Source organism: Pristiophorus japonicus, chromosome 17 (assembly GCF_044704955.1).
Source record: "Pristiophorus japonicus isolate sPriJap1 chromosome 17, sPriJap1.hap1, whole genome shotgun sequence".
In the NCBI taxonomy this organism is placed as follows: domain Eukaryota; kingdom Metazoa; phylum Chordata; class Chondrichthyes; family Pristiophoridae; genus Pristiophorus; species Pristiophorus japonicus.
In genome coordinates, this window is record NC_091993.1 from 26,407,152 (window position 1) to 26,430,273 (window position 23,122).

The following is a 23,122-nucleotide window of genomic DNA, read 5'->3' on the forward strand; positions in this document are numbered from 1 at the left end:
CCTGAAGCATTGTGGGAGCACCTTCACCACACGGACTGCAGCTGTTCTGGAGGAAGGCCCACCATCACCTTCTCAGAGCAACGAGGAATGGGCAGTAAATGCCGGCCTTGCCAGCACTGCCCACTGCTCAATAGTGGGAACTATTTTTTTTTAAAGAAACTACATCTGAACAGTAATGGCCTTAATGTAATGGGGAGTCGTGGATAGTAAATCAACCCACAATGTACTTCCAGCCTTGACATGGCTTGCTTCAGTGGTCCTGTATCGATGATCAAAGCATCACACTCGATTATTAAATTAACTTCTAAAGAATACTGAACTGCAGTTTCTTATACCTCAAAGTGCCCACTCCTGCGGATAAAGGTACTCGAACAGATTAACATCAAAATGATTAGAAGCTGCAAAATCACCCCGGTGATGGATGCTGTTCCATAAATCCAACCAATCCCAGGCCTTGTTGTAAAGAGGTACTCCCACAGCTGATAGGTCCCAACACTGTGGCTCAAATTCACTGAAAAAAATGAAATAGGTCTCAGTAAACTTGCTGCCACGTGGAGTAGTTGGGGCGAACAGCATCGATGCATTTAAGAGGAAGCTAGAAGGAGAAAAGAATAGAAGGATATGTTGGTAGATGGAGAGGGTGGGGGAGGATAAACACTAGGATAGATCAGTTGGGCTGAATGGCCTGTTTCTGCGCTGTAAATTCGAGGTAACATTTTGAGATGAACTTTGAGTAAGAAAACTGACAAAGATATAGGGGTCAAAATTGCCCCTTTTTGTGCCACCCGTTAGCACCTCCAGGGGGGGCAGAAGTTAAAGGATGTTGTTGGGCGGGCCGGCGAGAAGGCCCTGAGGTCGGGCAGCAGCGGGGCCCCCCGAGGTCAGCGGGGTCGTCTGGTTCAGATTCCAGAACATATTACGGATTCCGGACGACCCTGTCACCGATCGGTCCGGAGTCTGGATTCGGGAACATTCCGGATTCCGGAACTCTGGATTCTCGATTCTGCACCTGTAGTAGATGGAGGTAATGGATAGAAAATATAGGAGAAAAGTCCATTTCCCTTTTGCAGTTGCAACGGTCTCTTTGCCAAGTGTAATGTATGCACCTGTGAGTGTGCTCATAGGTTGGTAGAGCTGTTGAGTTGTGGGTGGCTTAGCGTGCTGGTCCTGACCTGTGAGAGACCATCAGCGGCAGGTCGGGGCCATAAAAGGAGCGGCGAGCGGCGGCCATGGGCAGCGTGGCGGCGTACCACGGCAAGGTACAGCGCGAGCTGGTGCAGGAGGGCGACGGCAGCGAGGAGTGACGTCATCACGGTCCAGGTCAGTGATTGGAGCGTGGGCAGGTACAGCAGGAGCGGCGAGGTCGGGGCAAAGGAGCGGCGAGAGATTGTAGAGCGACGTGATCGGGGCCCAGGGGAGGTGCGAGTTCGGGGCAAGAGGAGCCGAGGGCCCAGGGGCAGCACGGGCCAGCTCACACTGTGATATGTGTGCGCATTAGGTCCGTGCAGAAGAGCTGGTCTCCAGTCGTATTGATTAATCCTTGCCACTGGACCAAGACCTAGTTCTGTCAAGCCTGTGTGGTGGCTGGTGCACACATTAAAAAAATCCACGCACAGGCATCTTCCACTATGTGGTTCAGGACCTGGAAAATTAGATCCTTCATTGAAACACCTGTGAACTCATCCTTTTTTGCCGCGGAAGCAAGTCATCCTCGTTTCGAGGGACTGCCTATGATGATGATGTGGAGGGGAGCGGGCAGGTCAGAAGGCCTCCTTCTGGGACTACCCCTGGGCCTGGCCAAGGTGGCCATTAACCGGTCCAGGCAGCGGGCGGTCGAGGGGGTCGTTTCGCGAGAGGTGGGCACCAGAGGGTCTGGAGTGCATCATCACCCCTGGCAACCAAATTTTTATTTGACCGTAGTTCAAAAAGTTGAATTTGTTTAATTTGTCGGTTTTAGTGCCCCTTTAATAAGGGAGCACTTGTATTAATGTTACTTTTAAAATAGTTGTAGAGCTGTTGAGTTGGGAGTGGCTTAGCCAGTCACATGATGTTGACAAGACTCAATAAAACCCCAGCCAGTTGGGTTCGGGGATCCATGATGAGGCAGGTGGTTGTGAGCCTGGTGGATGAACTGGTAATGTGTAGTGTGATTGTTAAACCTTTGCTAATAAACCAACTAGTTTTTAATAGCAATGTGTTGCTATAAATTCCTAAGGAACGAACCCATGAAGCAAATACATTACTGGCAAGCACAAAAACAAATCAAAACGTATAAATAAAGTATTACAGAGGTTCGATTGGCGATACAGTATAAAACCATCATGTTTGCACAATCGACATCATGCAGTTAATTTAACTGTTTCTTCAAAAAGAGATCCTGAGCTTTAAGTTCACTGATTGCAAAAAACTTCTTATTTTTCATAGAACAAAAGAATTAGGAACATAAGAATTCGGAGCAGGAGTAGGCCATACGGCCCCTCGAGCCTGCTCCGCCAAAAAAGGTGATTTAATATGTAAACGATATTGTCTGTCACTGTTGCTGAACACTTACCAAAGTTTATGAAATGTGCAGAAGCATGAACAACACTTATTCCAAATATGGCAAAACCCACCAGCTGATGCAGGAGTACGTGTTGGTCCAGGGGCAGAACACGTACCACCCAGGTCATTCTTAGCCAGGTGAGGCTTCGGCGCAGCATGAGCACCTTTAAGATGGAAAAGTACTTAAGGTTTAGTTAGCAGAATCTTAAGTTCCTGTGACACAAATAATAACAGAAGCGCTATCTCGGCCTTTTGGCTAAGATCATGCGTAACTGACCTGACAGGGGAGTAACCATGACCCCAATGTGGTTCTCCCTGGATCAGGAAGGTGATTCTCCTATGCTTTTTGGAAATAGGAGGTGGGTGGGGTGGTTTGACCCATCCACCTCCATGGCACGAACATGGTATTGCAGTACTTCCAGGAATGGTGCAGTGGCTCTAGGCCTTTTGGCTAAGAGCATTGGCGCAGAGTGATCCTTGATGTGTGCAAGGTGACCTCTGGCGTTTGTGATTTGACAAAGAATTGGAAAGATTGGCAACGAATAAAAAAAAATAATAATAACAGAAGCAGAGGAGGCTGAAGGGAGATTTAACTGAGGTGTATAAAATTATGAGGGGCCTAGATAGAGTGGATAGGAAGGACCTTAGCACAGGGGTCAACAACCAGAGGGCATAGATTTCAAGTAATTGGTGGGAGAGTTAGAGGGGATTTGTGGGGAAATGTTTTCATGTGGGGGGTCTGGAACTCACTGCCTGAAAGGGTGGTAGAGGCAGAAACCCTCACCACATTTAAAAAGTACTTGGATGTGCACTTAAAGTGCCGTAACCTACAGGGCTATGGACCAAGAGCTGAAAAGTGTGATTAGGCTGGATAGCTCTTTGTCGGCCGGCACGGACACGATGGGCTGAATGGCCTCTTTCTGTGCTGTAAATTTCTATGATTCTATGATTGTAAGGAGCCAAGATGAATGTACAATAATTGACATAGACAGCTGCATGTTACCACCAACTCAGTAATGATTACTCGTTTCGTTAAGGTCTCTGCGAAACTGAGTGAGAATCATGGATACTGCAACATTAAGGTAAAAAAAAAGGTTTTATTAATCCTGTCTCATTACACAGGACCAGATCTAAGATAGCTTGCTCCCTGGTTGGTTCCGCAAAGCCAATTTGCTCACAATAAGCTCCCACCAACAGCAATGTGATAATGACCAGATGTTTTAGTGATGTTGATGGAGGGATAAATATTGGCCAGCACACTGGGGATAACTCCCCTGTTCTTCTTCAAAATAGTGCCATGGGACCTTTTACATCCACCTGAGAGAGCAGACGGGGCCTCAGTTTAACATCTCATCTGAAAGACGGCACCTCCGACAGTGCAGCACTCCCTCAGCACTGCACTGGAGTGTCAGCCTGGATTTTTGAGCTGAAATACAGGTGAGCAAGAACCCGTCCTCACCTGACACACATGCATTTTCCAGTGGCGGTAAATAATAGCACTCAGAATTTGGGCCATCATCCCTTTTGTCTCTCTAATCTCTCCTGTCTTCCAACCTATCACAGACCTTCCCTTTTGTTCTTTCTTCCCTTACCCCTTTCAGTGCTGGTTATGAATCCGTTCTTTCCGAACACTCTCCAGTTCTGACGAAGGGTCGTCGGCCCAAAACGTTAACTCTGCTTTTTTTCCACAGATGCTGCCTGACCCGCTGAGATTTACAGCATTTTCTGTTTTTACTCAGGAACAGAAATCCTGATTGATTTTCTACTCCATAGCTAGGTCACTGTGGCCCGCACTAGTCCACCTACTGTTGTCCTGGCCGAAACAAACTCAGCGCAGCCCAACGATTGAGCCTGGGACCTTCCCCGCCCTGCGTGGCCCGGTACCACACTGGACGGTGCATTAACCGGTTAAATTAGCGTGGAATTCTCAAGTTTTTGTCCCACCCCCCCCCCCCATAATGAAAAGTCACTTCAAGAAGGTTTACTTTCAGTAGGAATGTATGTTGGTACTCACGGCGACGAAGGTGCAGTTGAAGTTAAGGCACTGTCCACAGCCCTTTGCCAACATTATCCATCCGCCAATGCTGGTGTATTTCAAGGCAGCAAATATGAAGAGTAAGATGTTGACCAGAACGTAGAAACACATGAAGAGCAGCTTGCGGCTGTTATTGTGCCAATAGGCTGGTGTCAGGTACCGTGGGGTCTGCCTCGTGTACTTCTCTGTGGTCGGTGGCTTTAACCAGTTGGCAGCGCTGTAAGAAGACAGAGACTTTACCAAGTTAGTTGTGTCCTCCTTCAGTGCAGCAGGATGTGCTAACTGTAGACTTCCCCAAGGCTGATATTGAAGCCACTGCATTTGAGCTGATCGTGTGATGTACAGTGGACTTTCCTGTTCTACTTTTCTACTCTGAGATTGGGAATGCACTACATGAGGCATTATCTAGCAGACATTCTCTTTATACATTCGCAAGATCCTGCATATCCCCTGGGAGGACAGACACACCAACGTTAGCGTCCTCGACCAGGCCAACATCCCCAGCATTGAATCACTGACCACACTTGATCAGCTCCGCTGGGCAGGCCACATTGTTCGCATGCCAGACACGAGACTCCCAAAGCAGGCGCTCCACTTGGAACTCCTTCACTGCAAACAAGCCAAAGGTGGGCAGAGGAAATGTTACAAGGACACCCTCAAAGCCTCCCTGATAAAGTGCAACATCCCCACTGACACCTGGGAGTCCCTGGCCAAAGATCGCCCTAAGTGGAGGAAGTGCATCCGGGAGGGCGCTGAGCACCTTGAGTCTCATCGCCGAGAGCATGCAGAAATCAAGCGCAGGCAGCGGAAAGAGCATGCAACAAACCTATCCCACCCACCCTTCCCTTCAACGACTATCTGTCCCACCTGTGACGGGAACTGTGGTTCTCGTATTGGACTGTTCAGCCACCTAAGGACTCATGCTACGAGTGGAAGCAAGTCTTCCTCGATTCCGAGGGACTGCCTATGATGATGATCTTTACACATCCCCATTCTACACAATTGCAGGGCTCACTCAAAAACGCACACATTTCATAGGTTACACTGAGACAAATCTTCAGTCTGTTTCCATTCAGGCAAAATACATGTGATTGGGGCCCAGGAGAGGCATGAGTTCGGGGCCCAGTAGAGGCGAGGGCCCAGGGGCAGCACGGGCCAGCTGACACTGCGATATGTGTGTGCACTAGGTCCGTGCAGCAGAGCTGGTCTCCAGTCGTCTTGGTCAACCCTTGCCACTGGACCAAGACCTAGCTCTATCAAGCTGTGCGCAAATTAGCTGCCTCGTTTCCCACGTTACAACAGTGACTACACTCCAAAAGTACTTCAGTGGCTATAAAGCGCTTTGAGATATCTGGTGGTCATGAAAGGTGCTATATAAATGCAAGTCTTTCTTTTCGGGTTAGATGAAGAGGGGTGGGAGGAGGCTGGTGTGGAGCATAAACACCGTCACGGGCCGTTGGGCCGAATGGCCTGTTTCTGTGCTGTAAATGCTACGTGATTCTATGTAAAATGATCCACAGATTCAGTCCCCCCACCCTCATTGCTAGAAATCCCTCCCTCTGCACCAATACGTGTACATTTGAGACAATAAGCAGTGAGGTGAATGTTGACTTGTTTGCATGAAACAAACCAGTGAAGTTAACCTCTACCACGCATTGCGATTGTGTTTTCACTACAATCACAAAAGTATGATTTCCTGGTCCAAGGAAAGCACATTCCACAGCATTAGAGCCAGATAATAGCAATTTCTTATCTCGTGAGAAATGCCTCATATTTATTCATGCTTGTCACATATAATATTCTGCTACATGTTATCTCAAGCCTTGGTGAATACACTTGTATGAAAACTTTTTGCCGGCTAGTTTATCGGCCTCCATTAAACCAGTGGAGAAAGAAATTTAATGCGAATGGTTTAACTATGGCCTGTTAACGTTTAAAGTGCTTTACTTCAAGTCATTAGAGATGACAGGGTATATTTGCCGATTGCCACAGCTCCTGCAACAAAGCCTTAATGCACTTGGATTAATCCCTCTGTGAACGTTTTAACACAGCACCAGTCAGGTAATGTACCCAATTGCCCCTGTAAGCTGTGCTTTGTTCCGGGTGGCCTGTTTCTTTAAGTCCACGGGCCGTTTAAATTTCCGCGCACGCGCAGTTTGAGCAACAGAGGAGCCGGTGAGCAGCCTGCGTGGGATCTTTCCCCATTACTGGACAGGAAGGACCTGCTTCCCTTAGCAGAGGGGTTAACAACCATGGGGGGGCGGGGGGGCGAGGACATAGACTTAAAGTAGTTGGTAGAAGGATTAGAGGGGAGATGAAGAAAATAAATTTCACCCAGAGGGTGGTGAGGTCTGGAACTCACTACCTGAAAGGGTGGTAGAGGCAGAAACCCTCACCACATTTAAAAAGTACTTGGATGTGCACTTGAAGAGCCGTGACCTACAGGGCTACGGACCTAGAGCTGGAAGGTGGGATTAGGCTGGGTAGTTCTTTTTCGACCGGCGCGGACACGCAAATTGTACGATACTGCATGGCCGAACAGCTAAGAGGGAACGCTGAACGTACCTCCACAAATCATGGCGAGTGATGGACCGGCAGGATCATGCAGTACTCAAAGACACTTCACAGAGGGGTATATGGGCGGTTGTGTTTATTGGGCAACATTACACAGGTTTCCTGTTTCAGGATGGCGCACACTCCCAATCTTACCTTCGGAGCGGGGTCTCCCCTGGCGTTGCACCGGACCCTGCTGTTAATCAGGAATGCCAGGACAAGGCTTTAACTTTTACCACTGAGCAATAGAACTGGCGGTAGCAGATCGAGCACCTGTTATATACCTTGCCCAAAGTCCATGGCAAGGAAAACTGGGCGGGGTGTGTAACGTCTGGCCGATCCACGACCAGCATTGAAAGTTAGAATCCACCCCAGAGAGTCAACACGGGAACTTGTTCTCTGTGTTAACATCAGTTTCCTTGCAATGGCAGCAGAATCATAGAGACATATTTTCAGGGAGCCGTCTATCCCTAGCTTGGTTATGCCACAGATCAAATGTGGGAGATCCGTGCAACCAGCTGGTCGCACTCCTCCGGTGCAAGAGCACCAAATGAAAGTCTACATGTCGTCTCTTTAAAGCATCAATATAACACCATCCAGGGAACGGTAGCACGGAAGTTATGTCACTGGACCAGGGGCCTGGGCTAATAATTCGGAGACTTGAGCTCAAACCCCACCACGGCAGCTAGTGAATTTAAATTCAGTTAATTAAATATAAATGCGTCAAAGGAAAAGTATTAAAGTTGAGAGTCCCTTGACATACCAGCACACTACACGAGGCGGGGAGACATAAGCTGAGTTCTGCGATTTCCTTCATGGTGAGCTTTCAGAGTGCGAGGAGGTTGGAGAAGTAGCGAGGTGGAGGGGTTTAAGAACTACGGGACCGGTAGTATAGTGGTTATGTTACTGTAATGTAGAGGCCTGGAATAATAATCCGGAGACATGAGCTCAAATACCACCATGGCAGCTGGGGAATTTAAATTCAGTTAATGAAATAAATCAAATATAAAAGCCAGTATCAGTAATGGTGACCGTGAAACTACCGGATTGTTGTAAAAATCACTAATGTGCTTTAGGGAAGGAAACCTGGTCTGGCCTACATGTGATTCCAGACCCACAACAATGTGGTTGGTTCTTAACTGCCCTCTGAAATGGCCTGGTAAGCCATCCACCCCATTTGTACACAAAGTCACCTTCAGCTCAAGAACTGCAATGGTTCAAGAAGGCGGCTCACCACCATCTTCTCAAGGGCAATAAATGCCGGCCTTGCCAGTGACGCCCACATCCAATGAATGTTTTAAAAAAGGACAAAGCAGCCCGCTTGATCGGCAACCCATCCACCACCTTCAACATTCACTCCCTCCACCACCGGCGCACCGTGGCTGCAGTGTGTACCATCTACAAGATGCACTGCAGCAACTCGCCAAGGCTTCTTCGGCAGCACCTCCCAAACCCGCGACCTCTACCACCTAGAAGGACAAGGGCAGCAGGCGCACGGGAACACCACCACCTCCACGTTCCCCTCCAAATTACACACCATCCTGACTTGGAAAAATATCGCCGTTCCTTCATCGTCGCTGGGTCAAAATCCTGGAACTCCCTCCCTAACAGCACTGTGTGGGAGCACCTTCACCACACAGACTGCAGCGGTTCAAGGCGGCAGCTCGCCACCACCTTCTCAAGGGCAATTAGGGATGGGCAATAAATGCTGGCCTTGCCAGCGACACCCACATCCCATGAATGAATAAAAACATGTTTTATTAAAGAAGTGTCAGACACAGACTATCTGATTTAAATATCAGTCTTTAAATAGCTGCTTTTACAACTTCGCAATATCAGCTTTGGACTAAGGGACATGTATCAATTTGATAGTCCAACTCTACACAGCGCCACATTAACCAGCAGGAGGTGTTCAGGCTCATTCTGTCGCGGACATGTAAATATAATGAACTGTCAAAGACATCGCACACTTGCTTATAATAAAGCCTATCGCCTACGCTTAATTAAGCAGCTCTGTTCCTAAAAGCAATTAGAAGATTTCTTGTTGATGTCAAAGAATTGCATGGAGTTTCTGTACAAACTGTAAACTTCCCTCCCTCTTGGCAGGGAGCCTTGATGGAAGCTACTGGGCAATTCTGGTCAAAGTAAAGATGTGTGGAAGATTGAAGGAGTCCACTGCATGAGTCCAGAGCCATACGGGAGGTCCCGGATTCAATCTTTGGTGCGTGCAGAGACAAGAGTTCTCTGCGTTGGCACTACAATGGGCCTCAATGTCATTGGGGTGAGGAGAGGGACCAGTAGCCAGTGTTTCCCTGGCTGGAGTGTCTAGAACTAGGGGGCACAGTCTCAGGATATGGGGTCGGCCATTTAAGACTGACTGCAAAAGCTTCTATAGATATGTGAAGAGAAAACGATTAGTGAAGATAAATATAGGTCTCTTGCAGTCGGAATCAGAGGAATTCATAATGGGGAACAAGGAAATGGCAGACCAATTGAGCAAATACTTTGGTTCTGTCTTCACTAAGGAAGACACGAATAACTTCCTGAAAATACTCGGGGACCAAGGGTCTAGCAAGAAGGGGGAATTGAGGGAAATCCTTATTAGTCAGGAAATGGTGTCAGGGAAACTGAAGGGACTGAAGGCCGATAAATGCCATGGGCCTGATAGTCTGCATCCCAGAGTACTTAAGGAAGTGGCTCTAGAAATAGTGGATGCATTGGTGGTCATTTTCCAACTTTCTATAGACTCTGGTTCAGTTCCTATGGATTGGAGGGTAGCTAATGTAACCCCACTTTTAAAAAAAGTTGGGAGAGAAAACAAGTTAGACCGGTTAGCCTGACATTGGTAGTGAGGAAAATGTTGGAATCAATTATTAAAGATGTAATAACAGCGCATTTGGAAAGTAGTGACAGGATCGGTCCAAGTCAGCATGGATTTATGAAAGGGAAATCATGCTTGACAAATCTTCTAGAGTTTTCTGAGGATGTAACTAGTAGAGTGGATAAGGGAGAACCAATGGATGTGGTGTATTTGGACTTTCAAAAGGCTTTTGACAAGGTCCCACACAAGAGATTAGTGTGCAAAATTAAGGCACATGGTATTGGGGGTAATGTATTGACGTGGATAGAGAACTGGTTGGCAGACAGGAAGCAAAGGATGGGAATAAACGCATCCTTTTCAGAATGGCAGGCAGTGACTAGTGGAGTACCGCAGGGTTCAGTGCTGGGACCCCAGCTATTTACAATATACAGTAATGATTTAAACAAAGGAATTGAATGTAATATCTCCAAGTTTGCAGATGACACTAAGCTGGGTGGCAGTGCGAGCTGAGAGGAGGATGCTAGGAGGCTGCAGGGGGACTTTGACAGGTTAGGTGAATAGGCAAATGCATGGCAGATGCAGTATAATGTGGATAAGTGTGAGGTTATCCACTTTGGTTGCAAAAACAGGAAGGCAGATTATTATCTGAATGGTGACAGATTAGTAAAAGGGGAGGTGCAACTAAACCTGGGTGTCATGGTACATCAGTCATTGAAGGTAGGCATGCAGGTACAGCACACAGTAAAGAAGGCAAATGGCATCCTGGCCTTCATAGTGAGGGGATTTGAGTATAGGAGCAGGGAGGTCTTACTGCAGTTCTACAGGGCCTTGGTGAGACCACACCTTCAGTATTGTGTGCAGTTTTACATAGAAATATAGAAACACAGAAAATAGGTGCAGGAGTAGGCCATTCGGCCCTTCGAGCCTGCACCACCATTCAGTAAGATCATGGCTGATCATTCACCTCAGTATCTCTTTCCTGCTTTCTCTCCATACCCCTTGATCCCTTTAGCCGTAAGGGCCATATCTAACTCCCTCTTGAATATATCCAATGAACTGGCATTAACAACTCTCTGCGGTAGGGAATTCCACAGGTTAACAACTCTCTGAGTGAAAATGTTTCTCCTCATCCCAGTCCTAAATGGCTTACCTCTTATCCTTAGACTATGTCCCCTGGTTCTGGTCTCCTAATCTGAGGAAGGACATTCTTGCTATTGAGGGAGTTCAGCGAAGGTTCACCAGACTGATTCCCGGGATGGCAGGACTGATATATGAAAGATTGGATCGACTAGACTTGTATTCACTGGAATTTAGAAGAATGAGAGGGGATCTCATAGAAACATATAAAATTCTGACGGGATTGGACAGGTTAGATGTAGGAAGAATGTTCCCGATGTTGGGGAAGTCCAGAACCAGGGGTCACAGTTTAAGGGTAAGGGGTAAGCCATTCAGGACCGAGATGAGGAGAAACTTCTTCACTCAGAGAATTGTGAACCTGTGGTGTTCTCTACCATAGAAAGTTGTTGAGGCCAGTTCGTTAGATATATTCAAAAAGGAGTTAGATGTGGCCCTTACGGCTAAAGGGATCAAGAGGTATGGAGAGAAAGCAGGAATGGGGTACTGAAGTTGCATGATCAGCCATGATCATATTGCAGGCTCGAAGGGCCGAATGGCCTACTTCTGCACCTACTTTCTATGTTTCTATGAGATGAGGAAGAATTTCTTCACTCAGAGAGTTGTGAATCTTTGGAATTCTCTGCCTCAAAGACCTGCAGATGCTCAGTCGTTGAGTATTCAAAGCTGAGATAGATTGATTTTTGAAGTCTAGGGGAATCGAGGGATATAGGGATCGGGCGGGAAAATGGAGTTGAGGTAGAAGATCAGCCATGATCTTATTGAATGGCAGAGCAGGCTCAAGGGGCCGTATAGCCGACTCTGCTCCGGTCGACTCTGGTTGGGGTGATGATGGGTGCAAATACGATTGGCCCGCATTATGTTACCCTCCATGAAGCAGGCGAAGAATTGCCCCTATGTAAGGTAGCGGAGAGCTGTCACAGCCTCTACTGCAGAATGCCCCTCAGCAAGAGCCACTGGGGTAGATCTTCATCTGCCACCATGCCATTTCTTGCCTGAAAGACAGGTGGCTAACAATTGAGACTCGGGTGCTGATCCATTAATGCCCAAGACCCGCCTGAAGCTTTCAGGCAAGCCTGTAAATGTTCGAGCAACGTGCTTCCCTGAAACAGGCGGATGGCCGCTTAGATATACAAGGCAGAGACGGTCGTAGGACTTCGACTGCAATTTTCAGGTACAAATGGACGGAGTGTGTGTTGTGCTTTAAAGGGAGATGTAATGTATGCACCTGTGAGTATGCTCACTCGTTTTGTAGAGCTGTTGCATTGTGAGTGGCCTAGCTAGTTACGTGATGTTCACAAGACTCAATAAAACCCCAGCCAGTTGGATTCGGGGGATCCACGATGAGGCAGGTGGTTGTGAGCCTGGTGGATGAACTGGTAACGTGTCATATCATCATCATCATAGGCAGTCCCTCGAAATGAGGATGACTTGCTTCCACGCCAAAAAAGGATGAGTTCACAGGTGTTTCAATGAAGGACCTAATATTCCAGATCCTGAACTACATCCTGAAGGGTGGAAGATGCCTGTGCATGGATTTTTTTTAACGTGTGGTGGCCGTTGCACACCAGCCACCACACGGGCTTGACAGAGCTAGGTCTTGGTCCAGTGGCAAGGGTTAACCAAGACGACTGGAGACCTGCTCTGCTGCACGGACCCAGTGCGCACACATATCGCAGTGTGGGCTGGCCCGTGCTGCCCCTGGGCCCCTGGCCCCGAACTCACCTGGACCCCGATCACATCCTTCTACAGTCTCTCGCTGCTCCTGCTGTATCTGCCCACGCTCCAATCACCGACCTGGACCTTGATGACATCACTCTTCGCTGCCGTCGCCCTCCTGTACCAGCTCGTACTGCTCCCTGAAGTGGTCTCCACGCTGCTCCCAGGCGCCGCACCTCCGCTCCTTTTTTGGCCCCGACCTGCCGCTGGTGTTCTCACGCAGGTGTAACGTGTAGTGTGATTGTTAAACCTTTTGCTAATAAACCAACTAGTTCTTAATAGCAAAGTGTTGCTGTGAATTTTTCAGCCAAGAACCCATGAAGCAAATACATTACAGAAGCCAAATTCATTCTTCTAGCGTTACCTTATTGTCAGGTTCTCCATTACTTCCGGAAAGTTCTCCAGCTCTTCCTTGAGCTCCTCAAAGGTAATGGCGCCGCTGTTGTCTTTATCAGCGGATTCGAAGAGCGCCAGTGTGAGGTCGTCCAGCTTCTCCTCCGGCAACGAAATGGCACTTTCCCGCAAGCAGGATTTGAGCACGGTGCGTAACTCATCAGGGTCGATGGAGCCACTGCCTGTGATTCGATACAGTTACAGCAATAATAAGCCGGGGGCTGTTTTCATTAGAACATTACAGGGTGACTTGAGAGAGACATTTAAAGTTAGAGAATCATTATGGGCTGGATTTTCGATTCTGCTCATTTCGGGGCGGTAATGGCGGTGGGGCGGTAAAGTTAGCACCCGGGAACAGTTTGTGCCTCAGTCAGCAAAATTGGTCAGCTGGGCCCTGAGTGTGGGGCGGAGCGCTAAGGGAGGCGTTGCACACCTCCCTCAGGGCGCTAGGCCGGCTGAGCATGCGGAAATCTCGAGCTAAATAGCTGGCCTCGGAACGCTGTAAGAGAGGCCTGGGGGAGGGTGGGGGGGGAAACCCTGGAAAAAAAAAACCCACCAAAAACATTCCCAATAAATAACTCGTGCCACAACATAAATCGCAAAAATAACCACTCACACTCGCCTGAGGTCGGCATTATCTCAATGTGGCCGCTACAGCTCGGGCCGCCCGCTTTCACAGGAAGTCCCAGTAGGGGGCGCTCTGTGGAGCACTATTGATCGGGCAACAGCCAGAATCCGAGCACGTGTCGCAACCAAGCGTGTTGCACACTGGCTCGCCTCTCCCGGGCGGTAATACTCTGCGCCCCCGCAAACCTGGCCACCATTGTCCCGGCAGGGTGCTGGAGGCTGACCGCCTGCCCAGAAATGCTTACTGCCGCCATTGCCGCCCCACAGGGGCGCTAATAGGGGCGGCAAAAGACCGAAAATCCAGCCCAGACAGTTTCCAGTTGTTGAGGGATCTAGAACAAGGGGACACAGATACAAGATTAAATGTCATCCGTGTGTTCAAATCCCTCCATGGCCTCGCCCCTCCCTATCCTGTAACCTCCTCCAACCCCACAAATCCTCCGGGATCTCTGCGCTGCCCCAACTCTGGCCTTTTGTGCATCACTGATTTCCTTTGCTTCACCATTGGCGGCTGCCTAGGGCCATAAGCTCTGGAATTACTTCCCCAAACCTCTTCGCCTCTTTACTTCTCTCTCCTGCTTTAAGACACTCCTATAACCTACCTCTTTGATCAAGCTTTAGATCGCCTGCCCAAATTTCTCCATATGTGGCTTGGTGTCAAATTTTGTTGGATTATCTTGTTGAAGCGTCTTGGCGGATGTTTTACGTTAAAGGCGCTGTATAAATGCAAGTTGTTGTTCGTTGTTTGGGGAGCCACTTGCCAAGGAGCTGGTCAGTGACTCTGAGAGCACAGAAGCTGGAACACTTGCTGCAGGACTGCCTCAGAATGCACCGTAGCTATGAAGAGTAACTGAAAGGGAAGACTAAGTGGCACACTTTGTGTTTGATAATGCTGCTGTGAAGCGCCTTGGGATGTCTTAGTACCTTTAAAGGCGCTATATAAATGCAAGTTGTTGTTGTAAAAGATTTAGGACAGAGAGCAGAAGAAATATTTTTACACAAAGAATTGTGAGACTGGAGTTTCGGATTGAAGCAGAAATCATGTCAATATTTAAGAATAGATCTTTTTCCGTACGGTATTAGCAAAGTAAATCACATATCAATATCTAAGTCCGATATCCAGGCCAAAGCTTCCGGTGTAACAGCGTGGATATCTTGTAGGTTGCCTGTGAGTTCCCTCTGGGGGCAGTGCTCAATGATGTGCTCCAGGGTCTGATTAGGAGCTCCACAGTCGCATGGTGGGGAGGCTTTAACCTTCCACCTATGGAGAAAGTGGCAGCATCGACTGTGACCGGTCCTAAGGCAGTTGATGGTTGTCCACTGTTTGCGTTGAAGGTTTGATGCTTTGTACTGTGGAGTCCTCGATAAGGAATCCATTCCGTTTGTCGCAGATTTCCAAGCATTTCGCCATCGGTCCTTCAGGCTGTGGGGAGATCGCTGAAGGGCTTTGGCGATGGTCCAAAATGGCCTTCTAGATTTGAGACGGATTGGTGGTAGATTGTATAAGTTGGCCTGGATCAGCATGTCTTCGTTGGTGTAGCGGTTGTATTCTCGGGATATTCGCGGCGTAGGTGTAGTGGTGCAACGTTTGCAAGCACGGGCAGCCAAGATGTTGGTGTACAGCAGGCACCTCAAAGCAGTGGGAAGTATCACCAACGCTGTCTCCGCAAGATCCTGCAAATCCATTGGCAGGACAGGCGCACCAACGTCAGTGTTCTCGCTCAGGCCAATATCCCCAGCACTGAAGCACTGACCACGCTCGATCAGCTAAAATGGACGGGCCACATCGTCTGCATGCCCAACACAAGACTCCCAAAACAAGCGCTCTACTCAGAGCTCTGAGAGGGCAAGCGAGTCCCAGGTGGGCAGAGGAAACACTTCAAGGACACCCTAAAGGCCTCCAAAGTGCAACATCCCCACCGACACCTGGGAATCCCTGGCCCAAGACCACTCAAAGTGGAGGAGAAGCATCCGGGAAGGCGTTGAACACCTCGAGTCTCTTCACCGGGAGCATGTGGAAGACAAGTACAAACAGCGGAAGGAGAGCACGGCAACCCAAGCACCCCACCCACCCGTCCCTCCAACCACCGTCTGGCCCACCTGTAACAGAGTCTGTAGAGCCCACATTGAATTCATCCGTCACCTGAGATCTCACATCAGTGTGGAAGCAAATCATCCTCGACTCCGAGCGACTGCCTAAGAAGAAGTGTCGATAAAAGTGCACTGATGATAATTCTCATAATAGGTGAGATAGGTGGTTGAAGGAAAAGGGATATAAAGGGATATGGGAACAGGGAAGGCACATGGGATTAGGACTACAGTTCATGTAGAGGATAAGCACCAGCATGGGTGGGCCGAATAGTCTGTTTCCATCTTGTAATTTCTATGTAATTCTATGTAAAGCATACTACCAAAAACAAGTCAGTAAGTAAAAGCTTGCTACTCAAATTAGTATTCAAATTGATTAACCATGAAAGCAAGACGTCGGTTTGTTGTATAGAGAATAATGGTCACTGGGAGTGATCACAAGGCAATAAAATACCTGAGGGGTACAAAGGACTTTATACAGAGCAATGCGTATGACAGTCAGTTACCGGGATGATCGGATAGTTTACACATATTACAGGGAATAATCTCTCTCAGAGCTTGAAATAAACCATACACAGAATGAAGATGTACGATCGGAGATACAAGGCAGTAATCCCATAATTCTCCTTTCAGATGGCATTATAAACTGCAAGAGTGAGTCTTTCCTTTGTTGACAACCTCGACGAATGTTTAAGGTGCAGGATATCACCAAGGTTACAAACAGCAGGAGACAAGATGCAGTAAATCAGGAGGAGATGTTTAGTGACGACGCCAAGAATGGGTTTTGAAAGATTGTCAGTTGAAGGAATGTCTGAAGGAGATAACGGGGATAAAATTCACCCTCGATGGGGGGGCGCTAATCAGCTGCCCATTATACACCCCGCCTGATTTTCCTTAACATTGATTTCCGCCACTGCCTGCTTTGCCCGGCCGAAGTTGCATTTAACTGCAAGATATTCCAGTTTTTCGACTCTGGGAAAGGATGAGTTGGAACAGGAGAGATGGCGCAATGAGTTTTAATTTCAGCATAGCAAGGAATTAGGGACAAGGGAAAGTGCATTAGTGGATGCAATCACTACATCTTGGTCTTCTCCCTATTCTTTGATGGGTGACCGAAAAATCTTGTTTCTTTCAAAAACACATGTCTCTCACATGTCCAATTAACATTTACCACATCTTCCTTTTGATAGCTTCACCCTTGCTCCTTTGTCAACGATTGTAATTCTCTGCCTCACTGTCTGCTCCTATCTCAACAACAACAACTTGTATTTATATAGCGCCTTTAATGTAGTGAAACGTCCCAAGGCGCTTCACAGGAGTATTATGAGATAAAAAATTTGACACTGAGCCGCATAGGGAAAAATTAGCGCAGGTGACCAAAAGCTTGGTCAAAGAGGTAGGTTTTAAGGAGAATCTTGAAGGAGGAAAGAGAGGGAGAGAGGCGGAGAGGTTTAGGCAGGGAGTTCTAGAGCTTAGGGCCCAGCCAACAGACGGCACGGCCACCAATGGTTGAGCGATTATAATCAGGGATGCTCAAGAGGGCAGAATTAGAGGAGCGCAGATATCTCGGGGGGGTGTTGTGGGACTGGAGGAGATTGAATCTCAAGTGGAATATTCGCCTTTCCTGCTTTACTAAAGCTGCCTCCAAGAAGTTTGGTTCTCAAACAACAATAATTTTTCATTTATATAGCGCCTTTAACATAGTAAAATGTCCCATGGTGCTTCACAGGAGTATTATGAAACAAAATTTGACACCGAGCCACAGAAGGAGATGTTAGGTTAGATGGCCCAAAGCTTGGTCGAAGAGGTAGGTTTTAAGGAACATCTTGAAGGAGGAAAGAGAGGGTGACACTTTGTTTCCCCTTAACAAACTTCTTTTCCCCCTCAATGACACTTAAGTCGCTATATACTTTCAATCCACTGATATTTTAAGCTGCTCCTGTATCTGGACAGGACCTCCCTCTCATGCTCCTCAGCAGGATGGTCATCTGATAATTAATCCTTCTTTCAGTTCCTTGAGTGTCCAACTTCTCTTAATATGTCACAACTTTTATGTGTGTGCCTGTCCCCCTATCTCTGTAATCACCTCCAGCCCCACAACCCCCCAAGATGTCTGCGCTCCTCTAATTCTGCCCTACTGAGCATCCCTGATTATAATCGCTCAACCATTGGTGGCTGTGCCTTCAGTTGCCTGGGCCCCATGCTCTGGAACTCCCTCCCTAAACCTCTCCGCCTCTCTACCTCTCTTTCCTCCTACAAAATGCTCCTTAAAACCTCTTACTTTGACCAAGCTTTTGACCACCTGCGCTAATTTCTATTTATGCTGCTCGGTGTCAAAGTTGTATCGCATAATACTCCTGTGAAGTGCCTTGGGATGTTTCACTGTGTTAAAGGTGCTATATAAATGCAAGTTGTTGTTGTTGTCTTTCTCTCTTTTATTGCTGTTATGATGAATATTTCCCTTTCCTCCCTTGTTGTTCCTGAAGTTCAATTAAGTCATCTACCCTTCCTCCTCCCTGCATTCTCCCTGTGTTGAAATCGAGATGAATTGCACCGCCTCCTACTCCAACTCATTCCCTCTCAGGACCTCGAAACAGTGGAGCTCTTCACCAATGTTCTCTTTAAGTTATGTGGCCGCACAGAGCTCTGGAGGTCCCGCGCTGTCCGCTCACCGGCTTTGGAGTGAATAAACCGCACATGTGCGGAAATTTGAATGGGCCTCGCTGCCTGTTAAAGGGGCCACATACCCCCCAAAAATTAACGGGAACATTGCTCTTCATCTCTCAATCTTCCTTTACTCCTTCATTCTAAAATAAAACAGACTTCACTTAATCACGATTTCCTGTATCCCTCATCTTTTCTCTTCCCACTTTACAACAGTGACTGCACATCATAAAGTACTTCATTGGCTGTAAAGCGCTTTGGGACATCCTGAGGTTGTGTAAGGTGCTATACAGGTTCAACGTCTCGAATCCAGCTGTCTGAGAATCGGAATTGTCCGAAAATCGGACATTCTTGAGAAAATCCCATTTGCTATTCGGTAAAATAAAATCTGTAATTATTGTCCAAAGACCGGCGGGCCGGACTAGCTATCGGCTTTGCCGCTATGTTTTAAATGGCGTGCAATCAGTCCGAGCCTTGCCGAATGACCCTCGACCCGAGCTGACCTGACCCACGCCACCATTAGTACTCTGTCTGGCTCGGTCGCATGCGTACGCTCTTGATTTTCTTGTCCGAAATTCGAAAAAAATCCAAAAATCGGCACGGTCTCGGTCACAAGGTTGCCGGATTTGAGGCGTTGTACCTGTATCAATGCAAGCCAGTCTTTCTTTTTCAACCTTAGTGATATCATGTACTATTGATCTTGGCTCCTCATTTAAATCTATTAGTAAAGGAAAAAACAAGATAAGCAGTTATTGCTTGCCATATGATTCTAGGGGCCAAAATTGATGAACTCACCGCCCAGAGCCGCCGACATTGCTCTGGAAGATCCGCCGAGTGCCACTTTCGGGGTGGCCTGGAGCGAGCGGGAGGGGAGAGCCGCCGGGAAGCGCCCGCTGACGTCAGCGGACGGCCAAGTGACACAACTGAGCTCCCGCCCGCTGAGATGCCAGATTCGTATGGGCGGGAGTCGGCGGGAGTCGGAGCCAGAATGGGGGAAGAACCACTGCAAGAAGGCTGTCTGTCCCCAACGGTAAGTATGAAGATCCTGGAAAAAAGGTTTTCTTTCCCACAGCGACTTACCTCAATGAGGTCCCCCGAAGGTCTTTCGATGAGTTTTTTGTTTTTCCTGATGGTTTTTCTTTGCAGGTCTTCGCCCCTCCGTGGGCCTGTCTCCATCCTCGGCGACACTTGGGCAGTAAGCATCTTTGCCGCCGAGAATGAGTGCTCCTGCTGGCTGCCGCCCAGATTGGCGGCGTAAGTCCCTCATTTGCCGCCCGCCGCCCTTTTGAAGGACCTTCACGATGAATATCCCGCCCAAAGAACCGTCGGGTACCTCTGCGGCCATCGGCGGTCCTTTGGGCGGGCGGGGGCCTTCACCAAATTCGGGCCCTAGGATTCTCATTACTTTGCGACAGGAATCTAATTTGCTTTTACTATCAAAGGCATGCCGATCAATGAATGTACCCAGGTACCGATATTACCGTCTACGTCATAGACTTGGAAAAGGAATCGCAGTTTGTCGGTTTCACTTCCGTGAGTGAGGAGATTCAGTGCCTTCATTAATTCATCCAGGCTTATGCTGCCGCTCCCATCAGAGTCAAACAGAGCGAAAAACCTCTCTGCAAAGAAAGACTGAGGCAAAGAGACAAAGGAAGCATGATAGTTCCGGTGATGTAACATACTAAATATTCCTAGGATCATATAGCATCGTGCCTCTTTGAAAGAGCCGGCCAAGTTGTCCCACTCCCCATGCTCTTTCCCTTGAGAGGGTAGACGAGGCCTCAGTTTAATGTCTCATCCAAAAGGACGGTGCCTCTGACAGTGCAGCACTCCCTCGGTACTGCACTGGGCGTGTCAGCCTGGATTATGGGCTCAAGTCACCGGAGTGGGATTTGAAAGTGCTACCAAGTGAGCCAAGGCTGGCAACTATATTTGTAACTCCTTATATTTTTAAATGATAATACCTCCTTAAATATTAGCCAGGCTCAGTTGGTAGCACTCTCGCCTCTGAATCAAACAGTTGTGGGTTCAACCCCCACAATGGGCTTCACTCCATAAGTTCTGGCTGCCACTTAAGTGGAGGATGACATGGTCTTTTGAATGACGTGTTAACAAAATGCCCCATCTGCCTGGTGGATGCAAAATATCCCATATTTGAAGATGAGGAGGGACTTCTCCCAGTGTCCTGGCCAACATTTCCCTTCCAACCAGCGGTTCTCAAAAACAAATTCACTAGTTATTCATTTTTTTTTATTTGTGGGAACCCCCTCTGTGCAAATTCCCTCACAGGTCTGCCTACTGCACTTCAAAAGTAATCCACTGGTTGTAAAGTGCTTTGGGATGTCCTGAGGATGTTCTGAATTACCACGTTAACTCAAGGTCATTTCTTTATTCATTTAGGTGCAGAGACTAGAGTGGGGTTGGTCTCCTTAGAGCAGAGAAGGTGAGAAGGTTCAGCGAAGATGCAATAGAGGTTGCAAAATCACGACGGGTTTTGTTAGATAGGGAAAAAAAATTTCCACTTATCAGGTGAGTCAGTAACCAAAGGACACAGATTTAAGATAATTGACAAAAGAGCCAGAGGGGAGATGAGGAAATAAAAAATGACGCAGAGAGTTTTAGTGGTCTGGAATGCGCTGTGTGAACGGGCGGTGGAAGAAGATTTAATAGTCATTTTCAAAAGGGAATTAGATATATACTTAGTGCCAATAGATACTCTGCACAAATTGGCCGAACTGTGCCCTGGTCTATGGAAACTCAAATGAGCCAGGCTTCCGTGCCCCTGTTCACTATCCAATGATTATGTAGATCTGGAACGCGCTGCCTGAAAGTGCGGTGGAAGCAGATTCAATCATAATTTTCAAAAGGGAATTGGATATATAAAAGAAAAAGAAAGACTTGCATTTATATAGCGCCTTTCACGACCACCGGACATCTCAAAGCACTTTACAGCCAATGAAGAACTGTTGGAGTGTAGTCACTGTTGTAATGTGGGAATCGCGGCAGCCAATTTGCGCACAGCAAGCTCCCACAAACAGCAATGTGATAATGACCAGATAATCTGTTTTTGTTATGTTGATTGAGGGATAAATATTGACCAGGACACCGGGGATAACTCTCCCGAGTTAAAAAGGAAAAATTGCAGGGCTATGGGGAAAGAGCAGGGGTGAGTGGGACCAATTGGATAGCTCTTTCAAAGAACCAGCACAGGTATGATGGGCCGAATGGCCTCCTTCTATGATTCTGTGATTCTTTCTTTATACTGTCCGCTGGAAATGCACTTCCAAATTAAAATTTGTGAGGAGTTTTCCCGCTGTTGGCTGATGTTTGCATTTGGCAACGCTCATCATACATTCAAGTTCTGATCCCAGTTTAACAAAATAAGCAATTCTTTTTGAATACTCAATGTACACTTAACAATTAACATAAAACACAGTTTGAGAGAAAAACAGCTGCAACTATTGCTGTAAATATTATCGAGCAATGAACATACATATAGCGAGGAAGATTTTCTTGGCTTGTAATTTACATTAAAAATTGCAAACGTGTCCTTTATAAAACATATTTACAATTTTTCTGCACAAGGGAAATATCACCCTCTCTTATTTTTACTGCAACTATAAAAATCAGGAAAGACTGAGTTTTGAAATGGCAATAGTCGGAAAATATTCTCTTTGTGTTGAGAATGTAAACTTGCCTCTTTTACTTTGAGCGCTGTCTTGAATTCTTCCAAATCGATCTCCTTATCCTCACCAGCAATACTTTCAAACTGTTTGGTTACCCATTCCAACCACTTGGCGTCATCGTCTACACTCATTGTGCTGCAACAGACAAGGGACGGTTAAAAAAACGGAACAATATTTGGGAAGAGGAAAACTCATTAGGAAGATTAGTCCCACCACCACCTCTTTCCACCAAAGTCCTCAGTCGTTTCTCTAGAAACAGAAGAACATAAGAAATAGGAGCAGAAGTAGACCATCGGGCCCCTCGAGCCTGCTCCGCCATTTCAATAAGATCATGACTGATCTGATCTTGGCCTCAACTCCACTTCCCTGCCTGCTCCCCATAACCCTTGACCCCCTTATCCTTCAAAAATCTGTCTATCTCCACCTTAAATATATTCAATGACCCAGCCTCCACAGCTCTCGGGTAGAGAATTCCACAGATTCATGACCCTCTGAGAGAAGAAATTCTTCCTCATTTCCATTTTCAATGGGCGACCCCTTATTCTGAGACAATGCCAATATATACACAAAATAATTGTTTGTTGAACCCATTTATATCGTTCGCTTCAGTGACCTTCTTTGGTCACTTCTTTTGCAAGTCTATGAACCATTAAGTGAAAATGTTCCCCCTCATTTCGCTCCTTATTCCTAACTTGTGTCCCCTAGAGTTTAAATCTTTTTCCATAGTGAACAATTTGAATGGATTAATTTTTGTCGCAGATGTTATCCTATCTATCGCAGGCCACGATTTAAGCTTTAAGCGCCAAACCTTCAAAAGGACACTGATGCATTGGGGAGAATTCAGAGATGAAAGGGAGGATT

The 23,122-nt window shown here is 47.3% G+C and overlaps 1 protein-coding gene and 1 pseudogene across 1 annotated transcript in view; one reads left to right on the forward strand and one right to left on the reverse strand.

The window, feature by feature from the left end:
- Positions 1-22,392, reverse strand: part of nox5 (NADPH oxidase, EF-hand calcium binding domain 5) — a 49,081-nt gene extending 26,689 nt beyond the window's left edge. Inside the window, exons 1-6 of the mRNA XM_070858501.1 lie at positions 22,273-22,392; positions 20,057-20,207; positions 13,168-13,378; positions 4,556-4,793; positions 2,552-2,705; positions 336-511 (exon numbers count right to left, since the gene is read on the reverse strand). Of these exons, the coding sequence (XP_070714602.1) occupies positions 336-511; positions 2,552-2,705; positions 4,556-4,793; positions 13,168-13,378; positions 20,057-20,207; positions 22,273-22,392 (1,050 nt within the window). The remainder of the gene's footprint in view (positions 1-335; positions 512-2,551; positions 2,706-4,555; positions 4,794-13,167; positions 13,379-20,056; positions 20,208-22,272) is intronic.
- LOC139228332 (U2 spliceosomal RNA) lies at positions 2,777-2,979 on the forward strand (annotated as a pseudogene).
- Positions 22,393-23,122: the final 730 nt, after the last annotated feature.